Genomic DNA, 24962 nt, shown 5'->3' with positions numbered 1-24962 from the left:
TAAAATTTTTTCACAACTCCTTGCTTTGACTTTTTTTCAATTAACTGCTCTTCTCAATAGTTGGTCCCATAATGGTTCAGAGGCTTTTTCTATACTAGAATTTCGCAGGAACAAAGAAATTGTAGCCTAGGGCAGTTTTCCTTAAACTTTGCTATGCAACAGTGGAATAAAAATTTAGACAACTGAGAAGCAACTTGAGCCTGGAATTCTGTTAGATCTTTTTAACAAGCTCTCCAGTTTGAGAACTGTTGTCTAGAGTATTATTTTTACAGATACTATATGGAGAATTCAAAATATAAATGTTCAAGAAGATCATTTGGATGTGGAAAGAAAACATTGGCCCTCTTATGTTTTATCATTGTATTAATTTGTATTTGTTTAATCAATACAGTAGTACATATAAATAGATTATAAGTAAATATATATTACAGATGGGATGGCAATCAAAACAAGTTGTTTAGACACCAGAAACCTATTTTTCTTCAATAGTCAAAGCAAAGTATAATGGAAGGAGAGTAGAGATGCCCAATTTCATTTTCCTACAGCTTAAGACATTGCATTTACTTTTCTGCTCTACTGCCAAAGACCAAGATTAAATAAGTCTCATGAGGCAAATTCCATCTCTGATTAATATACATTAACTTTTCTTCAGGAAAATGATATGGTTACGTCTACTTGCATCTCCACTATACTTTCATAAGGACTAAATAAATAAAATGGGAGAACTTTGTTAATCCCATAAATTATCTTTAGATTTGCCTTGCTCTAAATACAGAGTACTTGTTTTTTAGAAAAAAATGAAATGTTCTTATTTTTCCCCCTGAAATAGTTTACTTTTTATTTTAATCACTTAAATGCCTCTTCACAACCTTAAGAAATAAAGTTGCATGTTATAATCCCATTTCATCATTTTTTGCGTAATTGAAATACAGCTAAGCAATATTTTTCATAATATGTTATAATGAGCTGTAAACAAAATTCGGAACTGTTGGATGTTGATTTTCTTTTTCATAAGTAATATTTTGACATTTAATATTAGAATAAAACCCTAAAGAGTGATATGGGTTTGTTATTGTTTTTAATCTTATCGTGATTAGTGAGACAGTCATTTGTTTTCTAGATTGATGACATTGTAAAAGCTGTTGGTAACTGCAGCTACAACCAACTAGTGGAGAAGATCATCTCTTGTAAGCAGTCAGACAATAGTGAGCTCGTTAGTGAAGGTGGGTGAGTGCTCCTAATACCTGATTTATTCTTGGTAAAATAATTTGTGTTATAATTTAGTAACTTTTAAGTGTCACAAATAAGACTTCTAAAAAAATCCAAGTGATGCTACTTTTACTTATAAAAGAAGTAATTATTCATAAAGATACCAGTGAAAGGTTTTTTTTCTAGAACGCTTTTCACTTGACTTCTAAAATCAGGCCTGGATTCTACTAAAAGTCTTTGGAATCACTTGTTAGCTTTGATATGGTCAATTACCCAGGAGTTATTGATAATTACCTTTTTTACAAAAGGATTATTATTTGGGGGTACTGAGTGAACTTTACAATTCCTCCTCTAATTGATTGAAATGAGTATTATGTACTCAAGTGTTTATTTTAATCGAGTTCCGCCTTATGTTTCAGTACAATACAGTGTATCAGAGAACCATTCTAAATGAAAGTATACCTCAGATCATCAGATTTCCTAATCCCTAACTAATTAAAATTGTTAAATTTATCATTATAGAAGTAGTTTCATGTTTTTTTCATCTGTGTTCTGGTCAATGAAGGGAAAAAAAGTACATTTGAAACCAGAGTGCTTTTGGGATCCATAGTATTTGGATATACCTTTCCTACAACCCACTTCACTTATAAATGTGCATGAATATTTGGGCTGGGCTCCTGTTCTCTTCCATAATGAGAATAGGGAATGGGCTTCATCATCATCATCCTCTCAGACACAGGTCTTTTACATGAGGTATAATAAAAGTTGATTATAATCACCACATTAAAAATACACCTAAGTGACTATAAGACTATATAAGAACATATGAGAACATGTATCACATGCTACATTAATCAAGTAATTATTCGATTACCCATAAATTTAAATGTTTATTCAAGAAGCAGGTAGCAAGAAAAGAGAGTATTTTAGTGGAGACTTATCCTAGGTTTTTGGTGTGTTGTTTTTTTGTGTGTGTGTAATTATCCTAGGTTTTTACTTTCAATAAATACATAAATATACAGGGATACCAATCACTGATTTGTATAACAGCTCTTTCACTGCAACCCAAGGCAACAAAATTTTAATTTTAGGGGACAGAGGAGCAACAAAAGCTGTTAAAAATACTTCCAATTAACAAAATTCCATTCACTAGAACTTTTCCTTTCTTACCCAAACTTTCATTACTATATATTCCTGAACAAATAGACTATAAAAAAAATTTCCATGTGTAGATGCCTGCTCTCTCTGTAGTTTCTGATGTGCTATTCAATAGTAATTGAGGGGACGTAGGATTCAGCAAGTGTTAACAGATGGAATGATAGCTGTAAAAATGATGTTTGGGTGAACAGGCTTATAGGATGGGAAGCTATAGGGAATACTTGATAACAGCATTTTTCCCAAGCCAGGCTGTAATGTAACAAGTAATGTAATGTACTTAGGCAATATGCTAATTATTAACAAAGTGAACAACAACAAAAATCCAGCCACTTCATCACTTCTCCTTTCTCTCTACCTGATGTTACAATTATTGTCACTATTTCTCTAACATAAACTGTAACTAATTTATATAGTATTGATACCTTGAGAAGAACTCCTTGATAAAAGCAAGGAAGGAATCATCCTCTTTAGTGCCATAGAATTTTGGGGCAATATGTACCAGAATTGATTAATTTCTTGGTATATAAATTTTATATGGTAGAATTCTGCATGTCAGATTTTTATAGCAAGGAATAATTTTATGCAGATTTCAGTATACTACAAATGTATATAGTCTGTTTGAAATAATTATTCAGTTACAGTAGTTTATTTGTATAGGCACTAAGAAATGGTATAGGAAAGAAAAGACCACAATGGACATTTTTACTTACAATATATTAATTTAGCTTCCTCCCATTGTTTTCTTCCTCATATTTTCTTGGGTATAGTGTTCAGCTGAAGGAGTCTGCTTCCTTTTTCTGTTTGGCCCACAACTGTAACTTTCCTTCTGAATCAATAAAATATCCCAAAGGTGGTTTATTTCTAATCCTTCTTTATTAAAAATATTAAGCTTTAATCTCAGGTGGTAACTACTTATTTTTTTTTAATTTGAATATTTTATCTCCGTAAGGTGTAGGATACAAGATATATTTTTACTATCATTCTTTTTGATGAAAAAGCAATGTTATTTAGCTAAATAGAATTAGATATTCTTTTACCTTCTTTCAGATAACATTTTTTTTCTTTTGATACCTTGTAAGTAAACGTACAGAACTTTTACATGTACTTAGAGAGTATGTATTATTTTCTACATTATAATGATGGTTATGCCGTGGCAGCAAAAATCAGTACGGAAAAAAAAACAAAAACCACACAGTACCAGCTGCCAGACTTTACTTGAGCTGGTCATTTAATTCCAGTTGCTTTCTTAGGAATAATTTCTTCTTTAACAGTTATTCCTAAGTTTAAAAAAATGCTCAAATAATTCCAGGATATTCATTTATTTAAATATTTATTGAGCTTTTATCAGATGCCATCAGCAGTGAAAATTATAGTTTGAATTTATGTTATTTCTGGTTAAATGATACTGATTTACTCTTTTTCTTTATTTTGAAAACTCTCAGACTCATGAAAAAAATTGGAATAGTACAATGATTATAATCCACTTTGCCTGAATTCACCAATTATTAACATATTGAAGTTTTGCTTTCTCTGTAGACCCACACACACACACATTTTCCTAAATCATTTGAGAATTAATTGCAAGTATCATAGAAGTTTATCCATTAATGCTTCAACAGTTGTCTCCTAAAAACAAGAGTTCTATCTAATCATAATACAATTATCTCAGGAAATTTAGCATCAATACAAGTGATACTACTTGTAGCAAATACAATATATTTATCTAATAATACTGTTCATATTCTCAATTTTCCAATTGTCCCAGTAATGCTCCTTTTAGCTTTAAAGATTTTTCAGTGTAGGCTCCAATCAAGAATCATTTGTCATTTCAGTTGAGCTTCCTGTAATCTAGAAGAGATCCCAAATCTTTTTCTCTTCTTTTTTTCTTTTTGGTCTTTTCTGATACTGACTTTTCTTAATTAGTCCAGGCCAGTTTTTTGGTAGAATAGTCCTCAATTTGGATTCATTTGATTGTTTCCTCATGAGTAGAATAGGTCAGATATTTTTGGTGGGAATACTACATAGGTGCTAGATACTGTGTCTTTCCCAGTGCATCACATTCAGGTGGTACAAGATGTCTGATTATCCCATTATTGGTGATGTTGAAATATGATTAAGGCAGTATCTGACAGATTCTTTGTTGTAAAGATGCCCTTGCCTTTTGTAATTTATTAGTAATCTCTGGTATCGTGCTTTGAAACTGAATACCCTGTTCCCTAATAATAATCTTTTAGCTAGTACAATTGGCATTCACTGGTTCTTGTCTGAATCAACCCCTACTATGTTGATTATGATAATTCTATTATTCCTTCTATGTTTATTAGTTGGCAGTCTTCTGTAAAATAAAAAGTGTTTTCTCCTCCTCCATTAAGCTTTTGAATGTTCCATGAAAATCACAGGGCTAATTTTAAGAGTTGGCAAAAGAATTAGGAAACATTGTTCTCTATAAGTCTAAATTAGAATATGTTTTATGGCTTGGGAGAAATACAATTCAGTTTGCATTTATAATAATCAGCACTAAATTTTTAAACGTAATACCAGTAATTCTCCTGGGCTCCAGTCTTCACTTTGCTAACTAGTTTTATGTCCTTGAGCAAGTCATGTATTCTCTCTTGAGCTGATATCCTTTCTCTAGAAAGTAGTAGCTGAGAAAGAGCTTTCTAGTGTAGCATTTTTGAATTTCACACACATGAAATAATGTGAATTCAGTAATCTCCATTCATTTTTTTAAGAATTTTTTTTTATTTATTTGACAGAGAGCGACACAGCGAGAGAGGGAACAGAAGCAGGGGGCACGGGAGAGGGAAAAGCAGGCTTCCCGCTGAGCAGGGAGCCTGATGGCGGTGCTTGATCCCAGGACCCTGGGATCACGACCTGAGCCAAAGGCAGACGCCCAACGACTGAGCCACCCATTCACCCCTCCACTCTTTGTTTTTTTTTTAAATATTTTTGAAAGGAATTTTTAGAGAGGATATTGTGTGAGATGTGGGAGGGGTATTTAGAAACATCTTTCTGAAGGGGCGCCTGGGTGGCTCAATGAGTTGAGACTCTGCCTTCAGCTCAGGTCATGATCTCAGGGTCCTGGGATGGAGCCCTGCATCGGGCTCTCTGCTCAGCAGGGAGCCTGCTTCCTCCTCTCTCTGCCTGCTTGTGATCTCTCTCTGTCAAATAAATAAAATCTTAAAAAAAAAAAAAGAAACATCTTTCTGAAGGAAGCATTTAGTAACATGGATATTACATAGAGCAGTGCTACTTCTCAGCATAGGTATAGTGCTTAAGACTTACTGTTACATATAGCAAGTGCTTTAGTATATAACTATATATTGTCCTCAGTAACTTAATACTTTGCAAAGTAATGGTAATAATTGAAACAGGGAGCTCTTATAAATATATAAATGCAGGAAGTTGCAAATGAGCTATAAATTTCCTTTGGCAGGGACCTTCTATATAACTTTTTTGCACTTCCCCTCCAGCCTTAACCAATTCCTTGAAATAGTGTGATACATAGGTAGCTTTTTACAACCACTTTGCAGCTTGAACTGCTCTAGCTTGACACTAAGGGTGAGGGATAGAGACGGAGTGGAATAAACCTATGTTATCCAGCTGCCTCTGGCCCTACCAAGTTTATTTTCAATTTCTTATTGAGGTGTCAGTTTCTTAATGGAGGTTTCCCTTTTCTCCCTGTAACTGCGCCTCTCTGCCCACTTATAAAACTTGTTAGAGCGTTCTGTTCCACCCTACCCCACCCCAACCCTCACCCCCATTGCTACTGAGACATTCCTTATTAAAGGAAGGGAGCATAAGGATGAAGGAAGAAAAAATAAGGAAAGAAGAAGAAAACAGCTTTTCAAGTTATTTACACAGATTCTCATTATTTCTGGTAGTTACATTCTGTAAAGTTGTGTGAACATTGAATTCATGAATACTGAGTCACTGCTCTTAGGGGAAACACAAGAGTAGGTTCCTATGAGCCACTGGTCACAAGATTTTCATCAACTGATCAATATATAACCTTGTTTTATTTGTGTTTCTGTTTAGAAACATTTATTTATTTATTTAGACATTTATTTAATACATATTGTTGATTCATTAACATCAAACACATGGCTAGCAGCACTATAACTCATGTCTGAATGAATCTGCAAAAATGTGTTTTCTCTGTAGGGCACATCACAGCCTTTGACTCCCCAGCACTTCAGCAGTATGCTTGAGGGCCATTTTACACACCCCGAAAGGCATACCTAATAGATTGTGAAAAGTCTGTTTATAGTAAGAAAGCTGAAATAAGAAGGCAGAACATTGCCTCGCTTGACCTCAGTGGGGAATGTGTGCATTGAGTGACTCAAAAATTTTGCCACTTTGCCCGGATCCAAGATTTACCCTGAAGCACAGCAAGTGTTGATTTTTGGGGATTTATAAATAAACTTTAGTTACTAGGCAAGTTTACAGGTACAAAAGTGCACAAATAATGAGGATCAATTGTACATACATCTTTTAAATTAAACCCCAGAAAACTTTATATTTTACTGTGTTTTAAAAAGAAAAGAGATCATTTCTGTCTCTGAACTTGATATATCTACATAATGCTAATGAGTGGTATCTGTGGGAAGACATTAGGATAAAAATGGCCTCAGTTATCCCATTGTTTTCTACTTAGTCTCACACCTACTTTAAGTCTTTAGTCTTTTATTCAGCAAAAACTGAACGGTTTATGAATTGAGAATTATCTAGGGTCTTTGTTAACATCTTAAAACAACTGAAGTTGTTAAACACCTTTCCACTGGGAAAGTCACTGTTGACATACATCTTTAATTCCTATTTTTTAAATTGCTAACTCATGCCTTCTTATTTGTTTTAATAGGCTTTAGTGTTATTTTGTCTGTATCTTCTATTGGTAGTTGCCGAAAATCCTTTTCGGAAGTAGGTGGAGTATAAGCAAATACATTTATTGTTAAAAAAGAAGCTCACGTAACTGTTTCTTTAGGATGGAGAATGTCTATAGACACATCTTCCATAGCAGAATTACAAAGAAAAATCTTCAATTTGGAGTCATCATGTTATAGTAGTTAAATCTTATTTTGATTGGCCTTTCTTCATACTTGGACCACAATATAAATAGAAAAGCTTTTTAATTCTGAAATTATTCTTCTATCTAATATTATGCATTGGTTCCATAGGCTTTGTAGCTGAGCAGTTTCTAAATAACACAGCCACTCAACTGACATACCATGGATTATGTGAACTAACTTCAACGGTTCAGGAAGGAGAACTTTGTGTGTTCTTTCGGAATAATCATTTTAGCACCATGACCAAATACAAGGTATGATATAGAAATAGCTATTTAATTGTTATTCTAAATTAAAGGAGCTGGATTTAGAGGTGTCTTACGATCTACTTCAAAATAAAAAAAATTCAGCATAATATTCTTTATTCATCGGATTTATGAAGGTAATCATTAAACATTTAGGATGCAGTGGATTCACAGTTTAAGTGTTACTTCAAAACAGCTTTTTGTTTTAATTCTCAACTCATTTTTCACAGATTACTGTGTTAAAAAATATTTCCTTTCTAAGAAAAAAAGATAAAGAGAACTATGATCGTTAAAGATGGATGTATATCTTTGAGGGGAAGTTTGACGAAAGAATGAGGATTTGTCTTTATGATAGTGTTTATTATTACTAAAGTTATCAGTGTGACTTTGAATTCTTCTTATACCATTTATGGCTCTACAAAAAATCTTACTGATTTATCCTCTTTGTCATTTCTTCACCCATATCTCTTCCATTTTTACAGCTGCTGCCTATTTGCGGAAGTTTCGCAACTTAAGAGGGCCTTCCGTGGTAGAATACTACTCTGATCATGTCAATAATACAGCAAAAATGCTCAGTAGCACTCAGTGCTTAGAAGATAAAAATGCAAGGTGTTTTCTGCTATCATCTTATGCAACTCTGTACTTCAGCCATATAGTCTGCCTACTCATTAATAATCGTCTGTCTTCATACACACTTAAAACTTTACCATTTCTGCACTTTTTCCATCATTTTTTACTTCTTAATTCCTATTTGAAAAGATCCTCACTCCTCTTAGCTTATCCACATTTCACCTAGCTTTTAAGAAGCCTTTCAAATACTAACTCTCCAGTACAGCTACTTCTTTTCTCCTAAAACCAGTAGTTCTCAACCAGGTTGTATGCTAGAACTACCTGGAAGCTTTTTAAAAAATACCAATGCGCAGACCTCACTACAAACTCAGTTCAATCAGAATGTGTAGAGGTAGGACCTAAGCATCTGTATTTGTTAAATGCTCCCCAGGTGATTTAAGTGTGCAGCTAATGCTGAGGATCACTACTTCACCCAACCTCCTCTAGCTGTTGTGAGCCATGTCATTCTTATTTCCCTTATGGATGAGTACCTAGTTACCAGTTTTCTTTTCATGTAAATGTGCCTTCTTCCTCTAAATGAAAGTAAGCGGATTGAAGTTAGAAATGGGGTCTTCATATTTGCTTCAACACTTTAATCAATGAATTGCACAAAGCAGTGTAAAATAGTGATTTGTTTGCTTACATATGAATGCTCTAAGTACTGAGCAGTATGTGGAATTGTTGAATCACTATATTGTACACCTGAAACTAATAACACTGTGTTAATTACACTGGAATTTAAATTTTAAAAAATTAGTTAAAAAATACTCTAAAACCTTAGCTCTCCTGTTGTATTAGTTATAGCAGGGATTCATTTATATTGCTCCCACATTTGAGGTAGTTGTGTGCTAGGTGCTGGCCCAGAGTCAGGCATACTTTCAGAAATTTAAGGCTCCAAAACCTTAGAATCAGAATTACTGCCATACAGTGTATGTATATTGCTAAGTCATCTTGCTTTACTGGATCTCTTCAAGTCCACACCTCAGTCATTTAACAAGTACTGTTAAGCATGATTATGTCTGGGTGCTCAGCCAAGTGTTACAGCCTGAGCAAGGCAGCTTTGGTTCCTACCATTTAAGGACCCCTGAGTTTGGCAAGAAACATATGTTAAATAATTATACAAATAGTTATTATTTCTGTTGGGATACACTTTAAGGGGTACGTAAACATGCTGTGAGTGCTGTTATCAGGACTTATAACCTAGCTAGGTATGTCAGGAAAGATTTCTTGGGAAGGGAACATTTAAACTGAGACTTGGGGCGCCTGGGTGGCTTGGTCGTTAAAGCGTTTGCCTTCGCCTGGGGTCAGGATCTCAGTGTCCTGGGATCAGCCCCCTGCATCAGGCTCCTTGCCTGATTCTCCCTCCCTCTGCCTGCTGCTCCCCCTGCTTGTGCTCTCTCGATCTCTCAAATAAATAAATAAAATCTTTTTAAAAATTAAAAAAAAAAATAAACTGAGACTTAAAAAATGAATCTTGTAGGAGTTTAATCATTAGCAAAAAAAGGATTAACTAAGCAGATAGAGCATGTGTGTGCAAAAGCCTGGAGAAGGGAAAGAACTTAATTCCTTAAGGAATGAAAAGAAGGCCTGTGTGGTTAAAGCATAGAAATTAAGAGGCATGACGTAAGATTAAAAAGATAAACAAGTACCAGATCTTGAAGAGTCTTGAGTTAAGAGGAGAAACACACCTTGGTCTCCTGATGGCCTAGTGGTTCTTTTTGTTTTGTTTTTTGTTTTGGGGGGATTTTTAAATTTTTTTAATTTTTTTTGGCTCAGCAGGGGTGAGATAGTTCAATGGGAAAACAAGATCTCTGCCTGTCATTGATGGTGGTTAGGCAACCTCCCCAGACTAATCTGTAGGCTGTTCTCTTTTCAGTCACAGCTATATCTCTGAACAGAAATCCTTTACTAGTCACCTAGGTATTCCCAATGTTCCTATGTGGTTGGGGAAGGTGTACCTCTCTTCAAGCACTTTCTACCAGGTGTCTGTTTCTGGACAAAGTATACATTTCTGTGAGATAATGATAACTCAGAGAACGGGTGCATTCTGCTATTTCTCTGCTTTCACATTTTTCTCAGTAAACCTTCTTCTCTGGCTAAATAGTGTATCTGAGGTGTTATCTTCATGTCCCCTTTGTACAACATTAAGGTGCTTTGGACTTTTGGGCAAATGTGGATGTGGACTTATTATCCCCTGACTATTGAAGGGGCCAAGTAGATGTTACAGTGACTTGGACTAGGATGGTAAAGAAATGGAGAGTAGAAAGATTCCATAGAAATTTAGGAGGTACAATCTACCAGATTTGGTGATTAGGATGTAAAAACTAAGAAAGAATGTTTCTGGGCTCTGAGCACGCAGAACTGGATAAAATGGCAGTGCTCTTCATTGACACCGAGAACACTGAAAAAAAGATAACAAATAGCACGAATCAGCCTTGGAACTGTTAGAGGTGCTTCTGAGGCATATCTCCAAGTGGAAATGTTGGATAAATGTTTCAAGACTGGAATAATTTTTGTGTATAAATAGTAATTTGGGGAGAGGATGAGATTTACAAGGAAAATAAAGAATGGGGAGAAAAGAGAAGACTTAGGAACTAGATTTAAGGAGAGCCAGTATTTACGAATCAACTAAAGGAATATGAACTGGCAAAGGAAACTGAGAAAGAAAAGAAGAAAAGGAAAATCTAAAGAGTATGGTATCATGTAAGACAGCAGGGAGAGAGTATTTCAAGAAGACTGGAGATCTCAGTGGTTAAATGCTATTGAGAAGATGTGGAAGATGAAAACACTGGGAGTAAAACATGATATGGATTTCATTGGTATCTTTTAGAGAATGGTTGCAGCAGAAAAAACTCAATTTGAATTGGTTAGGAGTCTACAGCCATACCATACTGAACGTGCCCGATCTCGACTGAATTGGTTAGGAAATGATTGGGACGTCAGGAACTAGAAACATGATAGTAAACTGAAACAGTGAGGGAGGCATAGACATTAATGTCTCAGAGCTGTAGTGGAGTATGGATCCAGAGGGGTTTTGTTGTTGTTGTTGTTTAATATGAGAGATGTGATCATGTTTCAATATTGAATGACTCAGTAGAGAGAGAAAGGTTGAAGATACCGGAGAGGAGATAGTTGATGAGAGAAGGCTCCTAAGAAGGTGAGAAAGGGTAGAAATTTTCACAGGCCAAGGGGGTTAACCCTTAGTTGAAAAAGCGACTTCTGGGACGCCTGGGTGGCTCAGTTGGTTAAGCAGCTGCCTTCAGCTCAGGTCATGATCCCAGCGTCCTGGGATCGAGTCCCACATCGGGCTCCTTGCTCCGCAGGGAGCCTGCTTCTCCCTCTGGCTCTGCCTTCCACTCTGTCTGCCTGTGCTCGCTCTCGCGCTCTCTCTCTCTCTGACAAATAAATAAATAAAATCTTTAAAAAAAAAAAAAGAAAAAGCGACTTCTTCGTTGTATAGGAGGGAAGGAATAGACTATGAGTACAGCTAATTTATAGATCTGATGGCAGGAAGTAGAGAAAGCTACTGTTTAAATGCTTCCTAGTTTCTGCTATTATTTGGAAGGCAAGATCATTTACTAAGATTGAGTAGTTAAGTTTGGTAACAGATTTGAAGGAGGTCATTTGAAATAGTTTTTAAAGCATGTAAGAGAAAGTTCTAATTAGAGAAATTAAGGTAGTCTTGAGGATGGTAATTATTACATGAATATACCTCTTGTGTAATTTTTCTGCAGAAGTATTCATCAGGGTATAGACATGGCAAAGGTAGCTAGCTTGCTATTCTAGATTTGGGACTTTGTTAAGTGGGTGCAATAAAGAATAGAAAACCAGAGAAATTTAGGAACATCATTCTTCACTAAGGTAATCCTGTTTTTATAGAAGGGATAAATGGGAACTATTTTGGTGGTCAGTCACTAAGGGAAATGCTTAGTTTCCCTTGTTTACTGTAGTGACCACAAAACTGAAACAGTAACACTGCTTTTTTTGTTGTTTTTTTTTTAATGAAAAATGGCAAACTTAGAAAAAAGTAATGACACTAATTTAATGTCATTAAATTTTTAAAATTATTAAAAATTATTAAAATTAAATTATTAAATGCCTATTATACTCATCACTTTTAGTAATTTGGTATTGACTATTTTCACCTATTTTTGCTTATATTTCAATATGCATCTCTAAACAAGAATGTTTTCCTTTCACATCACAGTACCATTATTGGATCTAACAAAATTAACTGCAGTTTTTACTATCACCTAATACCCAAGCCATATTCAAGTTTCCCATTTGTCCCTCAAATTGTTTGATAAATGATTTGTTCAAACCAGGGTCCAAACAAGGAAAATGCATTACATTTAGTGAAATAACTCCATTTTAATATGATGCAAATCCTGTGTTTTCCAGGGATCTTGTAGGCTTGTGAACAATTTATTTATGCTCCATTATAATCCTCTCAGTCCAGTCATATTTCCTGTATTCCTATTGAACTGTCTAGTCCTGAGGGTCTGTAAATAAGACACTGCTTTACATCTGGCAGAGTACTTAATGAGTACTTTTTTTTTTAAGAAGAACATTCTGGGTATGATTTTCTTTTTCCCACTTTATGATTTATTTATTTATTTTAGAGAGAAAGCACATGAGCAGGAGGAGGGATACAGGGAGATGGAAAGGGAGAGAGAATCTCTAGAAGACTCCCCACTGAGCATCTAACTCAGGGGGCTTGATCCCATGACCCTGAGTTCATGACCTGAACTGAAACCAAGAGTCTGACACTTGACGGATTGAGCCACCCAGGCCCCCCAAAGAGCACATTCTTTTATAAGAGTTAGAGTCACTTTCCCTCCTCTGACCTAGTGGCTGATTAACTGATCTACAACAAAATCTGTAACATTCCTTTGGCTGTTGGTGTAGAGCTAGAAGCCCTAAAAGAATACTTAATAGAGTGTAGGGAAGGCATTCCTCCAACATGGTATATACTTGTTTGATAAGAAAATAGGATAGAAGATTGTGCCCTTGCTCTGTTAAACCTGTCCAGCATTAAGACTGTTATTCTCTACCACTAATTTCTGGGTTGTTAAGAGTTTCTTTAGTGCTTTATAAATTTAAACCCCAGGGACTCTATAATCTAATAAGGATATAAGTAAAGAAAAACTATAAAGCTGCTTTTCAAACAAGATACAGCTACTTTTTTTTTTTTTTAAGATATTTATTTATTTATTTGATAGAGATCACAAGTAGGCAGAGAGGCAGGTAGAGAGAGAGGAAGGTAAGCAGGCTCCCCGCTGAACAGAGAACCCGACGCGGGGCTTGATCCCAGGACCCTGGGATCATGACCTGAGCTGAAGGCAGAGGCTTTAACCCACTGAGCCACCCAGGCGCCCCGATACAGCTACTTTTAATACTACATTAGGTCTTTATAACTTTTCACTTTGAAGACCCCTGAGATTTTAGAGCCATTTTATGCATTCATATTTAATGATTACTTTATTTCCCATCTTCCTACCCCTTTGGAATACCTATAGTATAAATACAGTTCATTTATATATACAGTTTATATATACAATTCATTTATATATGTATTATATATACATTTATATATATAAATAGATACACATTTATATATACAGATATACTTTCAACAAAAAATAAATTTAACATAGGATAGAATACTTTCTATTACAGATAAGTGGTATCTATAACTAGTACCCTATGATAATAAATTATGTAATATTGAAGTATAGTATTTATATAAATGTCAATAATAAATTGATAATGTCATATGTGTCTGTAGCCAAATTATTTTATTTGTGGGGCTTATCTTTATTGTGATTTGCAGAAAAAATCTTTATGCTTTCTGATAACCATGTCATATCATAATGCCACTATGCCACTATCGTCCTAGGACCAAGACCTGCAAGGAGGAAGTCCATGTTGTCAGAACAAAGGATTACCTAGGAAAGGTTATTTCCAGTTTCCTTATTGGTTATGTTATTTCTTTAGGAACTTTCTAAACTCTATGTGTAAAAAACTTCTATGTGTAAAGTCTTCTGAAACCCTAGAGATAAATGAGCTATGGACTTTTATATGACCAAAGGGGAGGTATATGTCTGTTACAATGTTCTCCAGTACTCATCTTTGTTCTAATTCCTCTCTTTAGACACTAAATAGAAACAGAGGCAAATTCTCTGTTAGGTTAGACTTCTTGATGACTCTTTGTAAAGCACTGAAGATTATAGATATTTCTAAAACTTGTATCTGGACAAAGTATTCTCTCTTTACTAACTTTATGATTCCATCTTCATAGACATTTTATTAAGCTTTCTACCATTACAGAGTCACAATGGTTGTGTGAGTCAAATTGACTTTTTTTTAACCCCTGAATAACATCTACCAATTGACTTCACACTTCTCAACTGTCTAACACAGCATAATCTATGGTTTTGATTGCATAGCCTCTCATATTTTCCCCAACCATAGATATTCACTGACTCCCTCTTATTGGAAAGGCCCCTTATTATTCCTAGATTGTGATTTACCATTACTAAACCCTGGACAAGTGCCTGTACTGTTCCATCTCATCACTAGGAAAATAATCAAGTCCAGCTCTTGCTAGTGGTCTGTTATAATAGTGCCCTTGGTGAATCGTTTTTTAAACTCTTCATCCCTCATCTGTCTGTCAGGAACAAATACATATGCCGATTTCTGCTGTCACTTCTGTTAATTTCCTCCATATACCTCCACCTAATCTTGTTGGCAAATTCCTAATGAATACTGATCCTGTGAAGATTTGTGCATCAACATAACTAGATGAGAATCTGAAAGCAGCAGGAGGAGTTCCTAGTGAGAGAGCAGATGCTTTCAGGGCCATTCCTGTGGTTCTAGCTAGTGAGGTGACTTTTTTATCCAGGCAGGAAATTTGAAAGTGTAAAAATGAATTGTAAATAACTACCCTTGTACGTCTAATTTTAGGAAAGTCTTTGTAGGTCTGTTTTGCTTCTCATATTATCTATGTGATCATGACTGTTAGATTCTAGTATATTAGATTCTAATATAATTCTATAGCTAAGATCTAGTTACTCCATTTTATTCTTATGATCCTTCTCCATTTTCCAGTACTTTCTGCTTTCTCTTTAGTAAGATAAACTACAAATTCCCTGACCCCTGTGTAGATCACTTAGCTTAACTTTGGTTTATATAATGACATCTATGTAGCTGTTTCCACATCATGACACCCTCTTTTGTTGTTGTGTCTATTCATGACTTCCTCTTAATCATCCCTTATCCATGTTAGCCTTTCTATCTATGTCATTACTATTTCTTCTACCCCTTCGCTTTAGTTACATTTCTCTTGGAGTGTATTCAAAACCAGGGTTTTTGAGGTTGGCTTTTGTTTGTTTGCATTTTTACTTTACATTTAGGGATTAGAAGTGAAAAGTGGTTTAGAGGGAGATACAGGGTACCTGGGTGGCTCAGGGCCTGAGTGCCTTCGGCTCAGGTCATGATCTCAGGGTTCTGGGATCGAGCCCCATATCAGGCTCTCTGCTCAGCAGGGAGCCTGCTTCCCTCTCTCTCTCTCTGCCTGCCACATCAAAAATTGTCACATTAAATGGGGGCAGGGATGAGGAATGTAGAAACACACTAAGACAAGTGATAGATTTGATAGGGTAGGCAGAGAGATTCATCTTTTTCTTCTAAATAGGAGAGAGGAAAAGGCAATAGATACAGAAACTGAGATAGAGTTCAGTGGTATTCATGAATATAGAATCTTATATTCATTAAGCCTTAATGTGCCTTGCATTGTTTTAAACACTTAATATGCATTATCATACTTAATTTTCACTTCCCTATGAGGAGTGGGTATTATTACTCCCACTTTACAACTGAGTGAATAGGCTTACAGGCACTAAGTAACTTGTCTAAGACCATTCAGTTTGTAAGCAGCTCCAACCTGACTTTCAAGCCCACACTCAACAGCTCTGCCTCTCCAGATGGATAAGAAAGCTATTTGTAGATGGGAAAGATGCCTGCTTGTTAAGTAGTAGTAAAGTTGATCTTTCAATTTATAAAATATCTCAGAAATTCTCTGATTGAACTGCCTTTTTATTACTTTATAATAAAGAAAACAAAACTAAGTTCCAAAGACATTAAGTAATTGGAATCCAAGCAAAGCAACCAAAAATATTTGGGCAGTGCTTTCCTCCATGTTTAAAGGCTATAATTACATGATTAATTTTTTTATATGTTTGACAAGTTTTCTTCTCTTTTAGCAATTTACAAATTGCGATGATATTGTCATGTATGCTGTTAATACAGGTAACCCATACTCTGTATAGGACTAACCTATCAAGGTATTTTATTTTATTTATTTTTTAAAGACTATTTCAGAGACAGAGCATGAGCAAGGGGGAGGAGAAGAGGGAACAGGAGAAGCAGACTCCCCACTGAGCAAGGAACCCAACACAGGGCTCCATCCCAGGACCCCAGCATCATGGCCTGAGCCAAAGGCAGATGCTTAACCAACTGAGCCATCCAGGTGCCCCATCAGGGTATTTTATTTTGTTTTGTTTTGTTTTTCAAGATTTTATTTATTTGACAGAGAGAGAAAATGAGATCACAAGTAGGCAGAGAGAGGGGGGGAAGCAGGCTCCCTGCTGAGCAGAGAGCCAGCTGCGGTGCTCGATCCCAGGACCCTGAGATCATGACCTGAGCCCAAGGTAGAGGCTCAACTCACTGAGCCACCCAGGCGCCCCCCCCAATCAGGGTATTTTAGATAGAATAGTTTTTCATTCTGTCTTTGGTGATCCAGTTGTCTAGTTTATAAAAATTATAAACATTTTTATAAATATTTAAAAATTACATAATTATAAATACAAAATTTATAAAAATTATAATTTATAATCATAAAAATTATATAATTATAAATTATAAAAATTTATAAAATTTTCATATAAAATAATTTGTATACATTTTATACGTTTCTACATAATTTACAAATTTAATATATGCATCCTTTATTAGGTTTTTTTTGAGATTAGTATTTAGAGACTGGTAAGATTAGGAAGAGTCAAGGCTTAGAAAAGAATGCTTTGACTAGATAATGTAGCAAAAGTGCTAGGATATAAAAGCAAGAACTAATCTTTCTTTTTTTTTTAAGATTTTATTTATTTTTGTGTGAAAGAGGGAGAATGCACATGAGTGGATGGGTGGAAGGAGAATCAGACTCCTTACTGAGCAGGAAGCCCAATGCAGGTCTCAATCTCATGACCCCAGGGCCATGACCTGAGCTGAAGGCAGACGCTTAACCAACTGATTCCCCCAGGTGCCCAACCCAGAACTATTCTTAATGGTCATTTAATTGTGGACTCTTAGGAATGAATGGGCCTAAACTATTCCATACTATATTAATACACACTTTGCGATTCTTAAAGATTTTATTTATTTATTTGACAGAGTGAGCGATCACAAGTAGTCAGAGAGGCAGGCAGAGAGAGAGGAGGAAGCAAGGCTCCCCGCTGAGCAGAGAGCCCGATACGGGGCTCGATCCCAGGACGCTGAGATCCCAGGACGCTCTGAAGGCAGAGGCTTAACCCACTGAGCCACCCAGGCGCCCCCACTTTGCGATTCTACAATGAAATTATATAAAGGAACTGTTGAGTAATAACTAGCATTATTGACAGTAGACTACAGACTTCTTTGATAAATGTCAAGATCTAAAAGGGGAAGAAATTGAGACTGATGAGAAGACAGGTCACCTATTTTAAGAAAAAAATACCATTTTTGTTAAACTTGTAAGTATTCGTATGCTATGGTTGGCAATAGCTTTCAGTAAAACCCTCCCAGAATTTACCCACCTTAAAGTGTGATTTGGAGAATAAGACTGTAATTTTTCTCCTAGTAAGTAGCCACTCTAATATAGGACTTAAATCGTAAAACCTAGATATTATATTATATAATATAATGGTATATTAAAATATACTCTGGTAAGTATATACATAGAAGGGTTAGATCTATTCAGTGGAAAATTGGCTGGAAAGAACTTTTAGAATTTTTTTTTTAAGAACTTTTTTCTTTTAAATTATTTTAGGGCAAAGTAGATCCTTCTGGATATTAAAAATATGTTAGGTAGTGAGGATGCATGGATGAATAAAATATGGCTCTGGTCCTCAAGGAGCTTGAAATACATACAACAGATAAGTAAATAGATACACAACTACAGTTCGATGTATAAAGTGCTATGATAGTGGTAAGTGCAGTGTTTATGGAATAACATAAAAGGGGTACCTAATATAAAGTAAGGAAAGATCATTACTTTTCATGATACGAATCCTCAAGCACTTAGCATAGTACTGAGCATGTGGTAGAATATTTGATGAACTAGAACCTACTTGATTAAAAAAGAATGAAATATCACATCATAATTTTTGCTTAAAGCAATGTCTTTAAACTGTATATGCCAAAATGTTTTTCTTTATGAATACTTCTTATATTGCTATAGTAATTTCAATGACCATATAAATTAATCAGTATATACAGCTAATTCTTAGATGTAACTGGTGGTAGGCAATAGGAAAGATTTCCTATTTTAGATTTAGGAATATCTGTGTCACACAGTGCTGGACATACAGTAAATGTTCAAAAAGAATAATTACTTAGTTTTTTAAAGCTTCAGAGTTTAGTCAATAGTTTCTTGTTGTAAATGACAAGATTTCATTTCTTTTTATAGCTGAGTAATATTCCGTGTGTGTGTGTGTGTGTGTGTGTGTGTGTGTGTTACACATGTGGGTATGGAGATATATCTCCATCAGTCAGTGGACATTTGGCCTCTTTCCATAATTTGGCTATTGTAGATAATGCTGCTATAAACATCAAAGTGCATGTATCCCTTCAAATCAGTACTCTTGTATCCTTTGGGTAAATACATAGTAGTGCAATTGCTGGGTCAATTTTTAACTTTCTTAGCAACCTCCATACTGTTTTCCAGTGTGGCTGCACATCTTGCATTGCCATCAACAGTGTAGGAGGGTTCCCCTTTTGCTGCATCCTCGCCAACATCTGTTGTTTCCTGTGTTGTTAATTTTAGCCATTCTTAACAGGTGTGAGGTGATAACCTCATGATTTGCATTTCCCTGATGATGAGTGATGTTGAGCATCTTTTCATGTATCTGTTAGTCATCTCTATTTCTTCTTTGGGAAAGACGTCTCTTCATATCTTCTGCCCAGTTTAACTGAATTATTATTTTTTTTGATGTTGTATAAGTTCTTTATATATTTTGGATACTAACCCTTTATTCCAAATGTCATTTACAGATACCTTCTCCTGTTCCAAAGGTTGCCTTTAGTTTTTTTTTGTTTTATTGTTTCCTTCACTGTGCAGCAGCTTTTTAACTTGATGAAGTCCTAGTAGTTTATTTTTGCTTTTGTTTCCTTTACCTCGGGAAATGTATCTGGTAAGAAGTTTCTACAGGTGATGTCAAAGAGCTTATCGCCCGTTTTCTCCTCTAGTATTTTTACAGTTTCAGGTCTCACATTTAGGTCTCATCCATTTTGAATTCATTTTTGTGTATGGTGTAAGAAAGTGGTCCACTTTCATTCTTCTGCATGTTACTGTCCAGTTTTCTCAACACCATTTGTTGAAGAGACTGTCTTTTCCCCATTGGATATTCTTTCCTGTTTTGTTGAAGATTAGTTGATCATAGAGTTATGGTTCTATCCAGGGATTTCTCTAACCCCACCACCAATCTCTCTCAATGAATTTCTTATTCTTTTTTTTTTTTTTTAAGATTTTATTTATTTATTTGTCAGAGAGAGAGCGAGCGAGAGCGAGCACAGGCAGACAGAGTGGAAAGCAGAGTCAGAGGGAGAAGCAGGCTCCCTGCGGAGCAAGGAGTCCGATATGGGACTCCATCCCAGGACGCTGGGATCATGACCTGAGCCGAAGGCAGCTGCCCTACCAACTGAGCCACCCAGGCGTCCCAAGGAATTTCTTATTCTTAATTATTAAGTTTAATTTTGATGAGAGAACATGAGAAGCATGAATCCTGTGCAACAACAAATACCATATTAACCAATGGGAAACCTAAGCAAGTAAATGGAAGTCATATCTTTGGCAGATCTGAACTAAAAATGGCTTATAAACCTTATATGGTATCATAGGGACGCTTTACATATGATTGGAATTAGAACTAATGCATATGAAAAATTAGAGGTTGGTACTAAATTCTGTGGTAATGACTAAATACAACTTAATTCATTAATTGAGTCAATACATTTTAGACTTCAACTTTATGATGCACCTTACACTAGGCCAAGAGATAACAGAGATTTAAAAATATAGTCTGGGAACGAGGCCAGGGAAACAATCGTGGCACACTGTGATTCAATGCTCCAATAGAAATAAGTGCAAAGTACTGTTAGTATATGAAAGAAGAACAGCTAATGGTGCTAGCAGAAAAAGAAAAAAATTGTATGGATTGCATTAGTCATATAGGCTTAATTTTTTATTTTTAATAAACAGGCAGTGTGATATCATTTTATTATGACTGTGTCTTGTTACCCACTATGTATTTAAGGAACTTGTATAGTATATTTCTATTTTATGAAATGAGATTATAAACCCCCAAAGGTTTACTGATAAGTTGTGTAGTAGTTGAACCTATCAGCAGCTTCCTACTTCTCATTATACTATAGCATACCAATTTTAAACTATATTCAAAGCCAGGTAGACCTAATTCAGTGAACAAATAAGGTATCTACTTTGTCTACTATTTATTATATCTAACTAATAGGAATAATTAATATGCTTTAAACATACAGGTGATAAAATTTCCCTTAAGTCTTAACTAGTTTGGGTCAATTTAATAGTCCTTTCTCTTTCTTATTAAGGGTCTACTGTATTTGCTGGTAACAGACCAGGGGTTTCTTACTGAAGAAAAAGTTGTTTGGGAAAGCCTACACAATGTGGATGGTGATGGAAATTTCTGTGACTCAGAATTTCATCTGCGGCCTCCTTCAGATCCTGAAACTGTATATAGAGGACAGCAAGATCAGATAGATCAGGTAAATTTGTCTTCTTCATATGGTTCTAAATGCTCTTGCTTTCGGGTGTCTGGGTGGCTCAGTCAGTTAAGCATCTGACTTTGGCTGTGGTCATGATCTCAGGATCCTGGGATTGAGCCCCACGTGGAGTCTCTGCCTCTCCCCCTAATAAATAAAATATATATTTTTTTAAGATTTTATTTATTTGTCAGAGAGAGAGAGGGAGCGAGAGCGAGCATAGGCAGACAGAGTGGCAGGCAGAGACAGAGGGAGAAGCAGGCTCCCTGCCGAGCAAGGAGCCCGATGTGGGACTTGATCCCAGGACGCTGGGATCATGACCTGAGCCGAAGGCAGCTGCTTAACCAACTGAGCCACCCAGGCGTCCCATAAAATATTTTTAACCGAATAAAAAATAAAATGCTCATTCCTTTCAAATGTGAATTCAGTTATCTAAAACTTTTGAATTAAAGACTTATTGTGAGGGGGCACCTGGGTGGCTCAGTGGGTTAAAGCCTCTGCCTTCAGCTCAGGTCATGATCCCCAGGGTCCTGGGATTGAGCCCCACATCGGGCTCTCTACTCAGTGGGGAGCCTGCTCCCCCCCACCCGCCTGCCTCTCTGCCTACTTGTGATCTCTGTCTGTCAAATAAATAAATAAAATCTTAAAAAAAAAAAAAAAGACTTATTGTGAGATATTTATGACATTTCCTTAATCAGTAAGTGATAATTTTACATGTTATACATTGATTATACACTTTGGTTCAGAAGGCCAGATTATATTGAATTCTGAAGGCCAAAGGTACAGTTTTTTTATTTTAAACTACAATAGGAAGGATATGCCAAGTGTTAAACATGGAAGTGAGATGATCTACTTTACCTTTCTTAAAGGCTACTATGTGAGGAATGCATAGATGTAAACAGACAACACAGGTATAAGCAGACTAGCAATTCAAGCAAAAGGTAATGATGGCTTAGCCCTGGTGGTAGAGATGAGCTGAGCACAAATTAGAGATATATTTTGGCTAGTCAGAAGTAGGAGAGAGAGGGAAAAAAGCAGGTGGGTGTTCTGAGCCTTAGACTCCAGAGTAAGCCGACACTTAGAGCAAGAGCTGCACTAATTAGTGGAATTCTCATGTAGAACGGAGACTGCTATAGGTGAGCAGTCTTGGAGCCACAAGTGTACTTATTCCTAGAAGTATAACGGTGTTGGGACTTCTTCCCTGACTGAGGCAGAAACATGGTTATGTTGAACTGTTGGCACATGTTTCTGATACTAACAGTTCGAGTACATAGAGACTGTTCATTTAGCCAATATTCATTGAGTTGTGTTCCTGGCACTAGTAACAAGGTCCTGGGGATTCAAAGATAAATCATTTCGCTCTGTCCTCAAAAATTCTACAGTCTAACAGAGAGGCAAATATTTGAACAACTAATAATTATATGTTAAGTTTTATAATGGCACTTTGAATAGTAAGCTGTGAGTACACAGAATACTGGATTCAAACAAATGCTGATCTTTCTAGGACTCTTGGAAGGTAAGTATACAAATATCTATAATAACATGCTCATTTTCCTTCAGAAACTTTATGGGGCATTTGAAAAAATATTACTTGAGAGAAATGTACAAGATTTTTCTAACACTGTATGTAAAAAAATACCAGAGCAGAGGGAATGAAGGTAGAACAATAGGTTGCCACAGTAGTAAAGTTGTAAGATGCTGAGAAAAAAAAAGATAAAGGATAATGTCTGTGGAAGTTGCAAGGAAGGAGTGGATTTAAGACCATGGGATGTGGCAAAGAGCAATTTGAAGAAGTGAGGAGAAAAAATTGAATAAGATATTCATGCTAGAGGGCGCCTGGGTGGCTCAGTGGGTTAAGCCGCTGCCTTTGGCTCAGGTCATGATCTCAGAGTCCTGGGATCGAGTCCCGCATCGGGCTCTCTGCTCGGCGGCGGAGAGCCTGCTTCCCTCTCTCTCTCTCTGCCTGCCTCTCCATCTACTTGTGATTTCTCTCTGTCAAATAAATAAAAAATAAATAAATAAATAAAATCTATAAAAAAAAAAAAGATATTCATGCTAGATAGTACAGAGTCTTCTTTGCCAACAAGCTTTTAGATATCCTCTGTGGGTAATTAAAATTCTCTAATTTTGAGGGTAGTTTGGAGGAGATACACAAAGTAGTCAATTTCGTTCATACTAATTCTTTATAAACATGGGTGTAAAGTTAGATAATATAACCTTCAGCAAAGATGCATCACATTTTCTCATAGGAAATAATTTGGGGGTGTTTGTGGGAGGAAGGAGGAGGTGGTTAAGTAATTGAATAGCACTGTATGATGGGCAACTCTGTTGGTCTTAAAAATCGTGTTTTGGAAGAACATTTAATATATGATTTGGGAAATTCTTTGATTTTTTTAAAAACGACTTTCATGACATTAACGAGAGGTTGGGAAATGTGTTTGCGTTTCTATGTGAATGTAGAAAAAACTAGGTGGATATATATCTGTTGTTAACAATAGTTACCTTAGGGCGCCTGGGTGGCTCAGTGGGTTAAAGCCTCTGCCTTCAGCTCAGGTCATGATCCCAGGGTCCTGGGATCGAGCCCCACATCAGGCTCTCTGCTCTGTAGGGAGTCTGCTTCCTCTTCTCTCTCTGCCTGCCTCTCTGCCTACTTGTGATCTCTGTCTGTCAAATAAAAAAATAAAATATTTTTAAAAAAGACAAAAACAATAGTTACCTTTGTGTAATGATAACGTAATTTTAACTTATACTTTTTAATTTTGTCTCAATTTTCTACAGACATGTTTCTTTCATAAATTGGGGGGAAGCTTATTTTTTGTTTGTTTGTTTTTAAAGTAGGCTCTATGCCCAATATGGGGCTTGAATTCAAGACCCCAAGATCAAGAGATGCATGCTCTATAGAAAAAGCCAGCCAGGTGTCCCTAAGGGAAGTTTTGCCAAGGGGTGGCAGAGGGGGGGTTGATTTTTTTAGATGAGTTGTTTTTAAAGCTTTTTTGAATGCTTTATATGCTAGTGCTAGGAATAATTTTAAATGAATTCCAAGAATATTTAGAATAATAGCAACATCACTGAGATTATGGCTCTCAAACAGAAATACTTAGGTAACTTTAGTTTTTATATTTAAACTCTGGTATGTTTTTAAGACGCCTTCCTCTTAGTTTTGTAACTTCTGTGTTTCGCACTCCTTGGTTCTTGAGTAAACTCTCATAGCTAAAGATGGTTATTATAATTTAATTTCTTAGGACTACCTTATGGCATTATCTCTACAACAAGAACAGCAGAGCCAAGAGATCAATTGGGAACAAATACCTGAAGGAATCAGTGATTTGGAACTAGCAAAGAAACTCCAAGAAGAAGAGGATAGACGGGCTTCTCAATATTATCAGGAGCAGGAACAAGCAGCAGCCGCTGCTGCTTCTGCTTCTACACAGGCCCAGGTAAAAACTAGTGTTCCGATTCTTAAATACAATGATGACTTTAGCAACAAAGAAATTTATACTGAGATAACTATTTTTAAATTAGGTATTGACTCTTGAACTTTGTTAGCATTTTAGCATCCATGGTTTCATGGCATTGTCATAATAAGTTTGTGATTATCTTAATGTGTTTCTCATTTAGTGAAATT

General features: G+C 35.9%; 1 protein-coding gene across 6 annotated transcripts in view; it reads left to right on the top strand.

The window, feature by feature from the left end:
• MINDY2 (MINDY lysine 48 deubiquitinase 2) overlaps positions 1–24962 on the top strand; it is a 75011-nt gene that overhangs the window by 40139 nt on the left and 9910 nt on the right. For 3 of the 6 annotated variants that reach the window (XM_082733758.1, XM_082733757.1, XM_082733759.1), the window contains exons 5-8: positions 1121–1223; positions 7545–7687; positions 21167–21340; positions 24580–24774. In XM_082733758.1, coding sequence (XP_082589884.1) covers positions 1121–1223; positions 7545–7687; positions 21167–21340; positions 24580–24774 — 615 coding nt within the window. The remainder of the gene's footprint in view (positions 1–1120; positions 1224–7544; positions 7688–21166; positions 21341–24579; positions 24775–24962) is intronic. The other 3 variants (XM_082733761.1, XM_082733762.1, XM_082733760.1) reach the window with 1 other exon arrangement.

This window comes from Mustela nivalis, assembly GCF_964662115.1.
Source record: "Mustela nivalis genome assembly, chromosome: 6".
NCBI lineage: Eukaryota > Metazoa > Chordata > Mammalia > Carnivora > Mustelidae > Mustela > Mustela nivalis.
The sequence above is the reverse complement of the archived record's forward strand: the minus strand, read 5'-3'. Positions and strand labels throughout refer to the sequence as shown.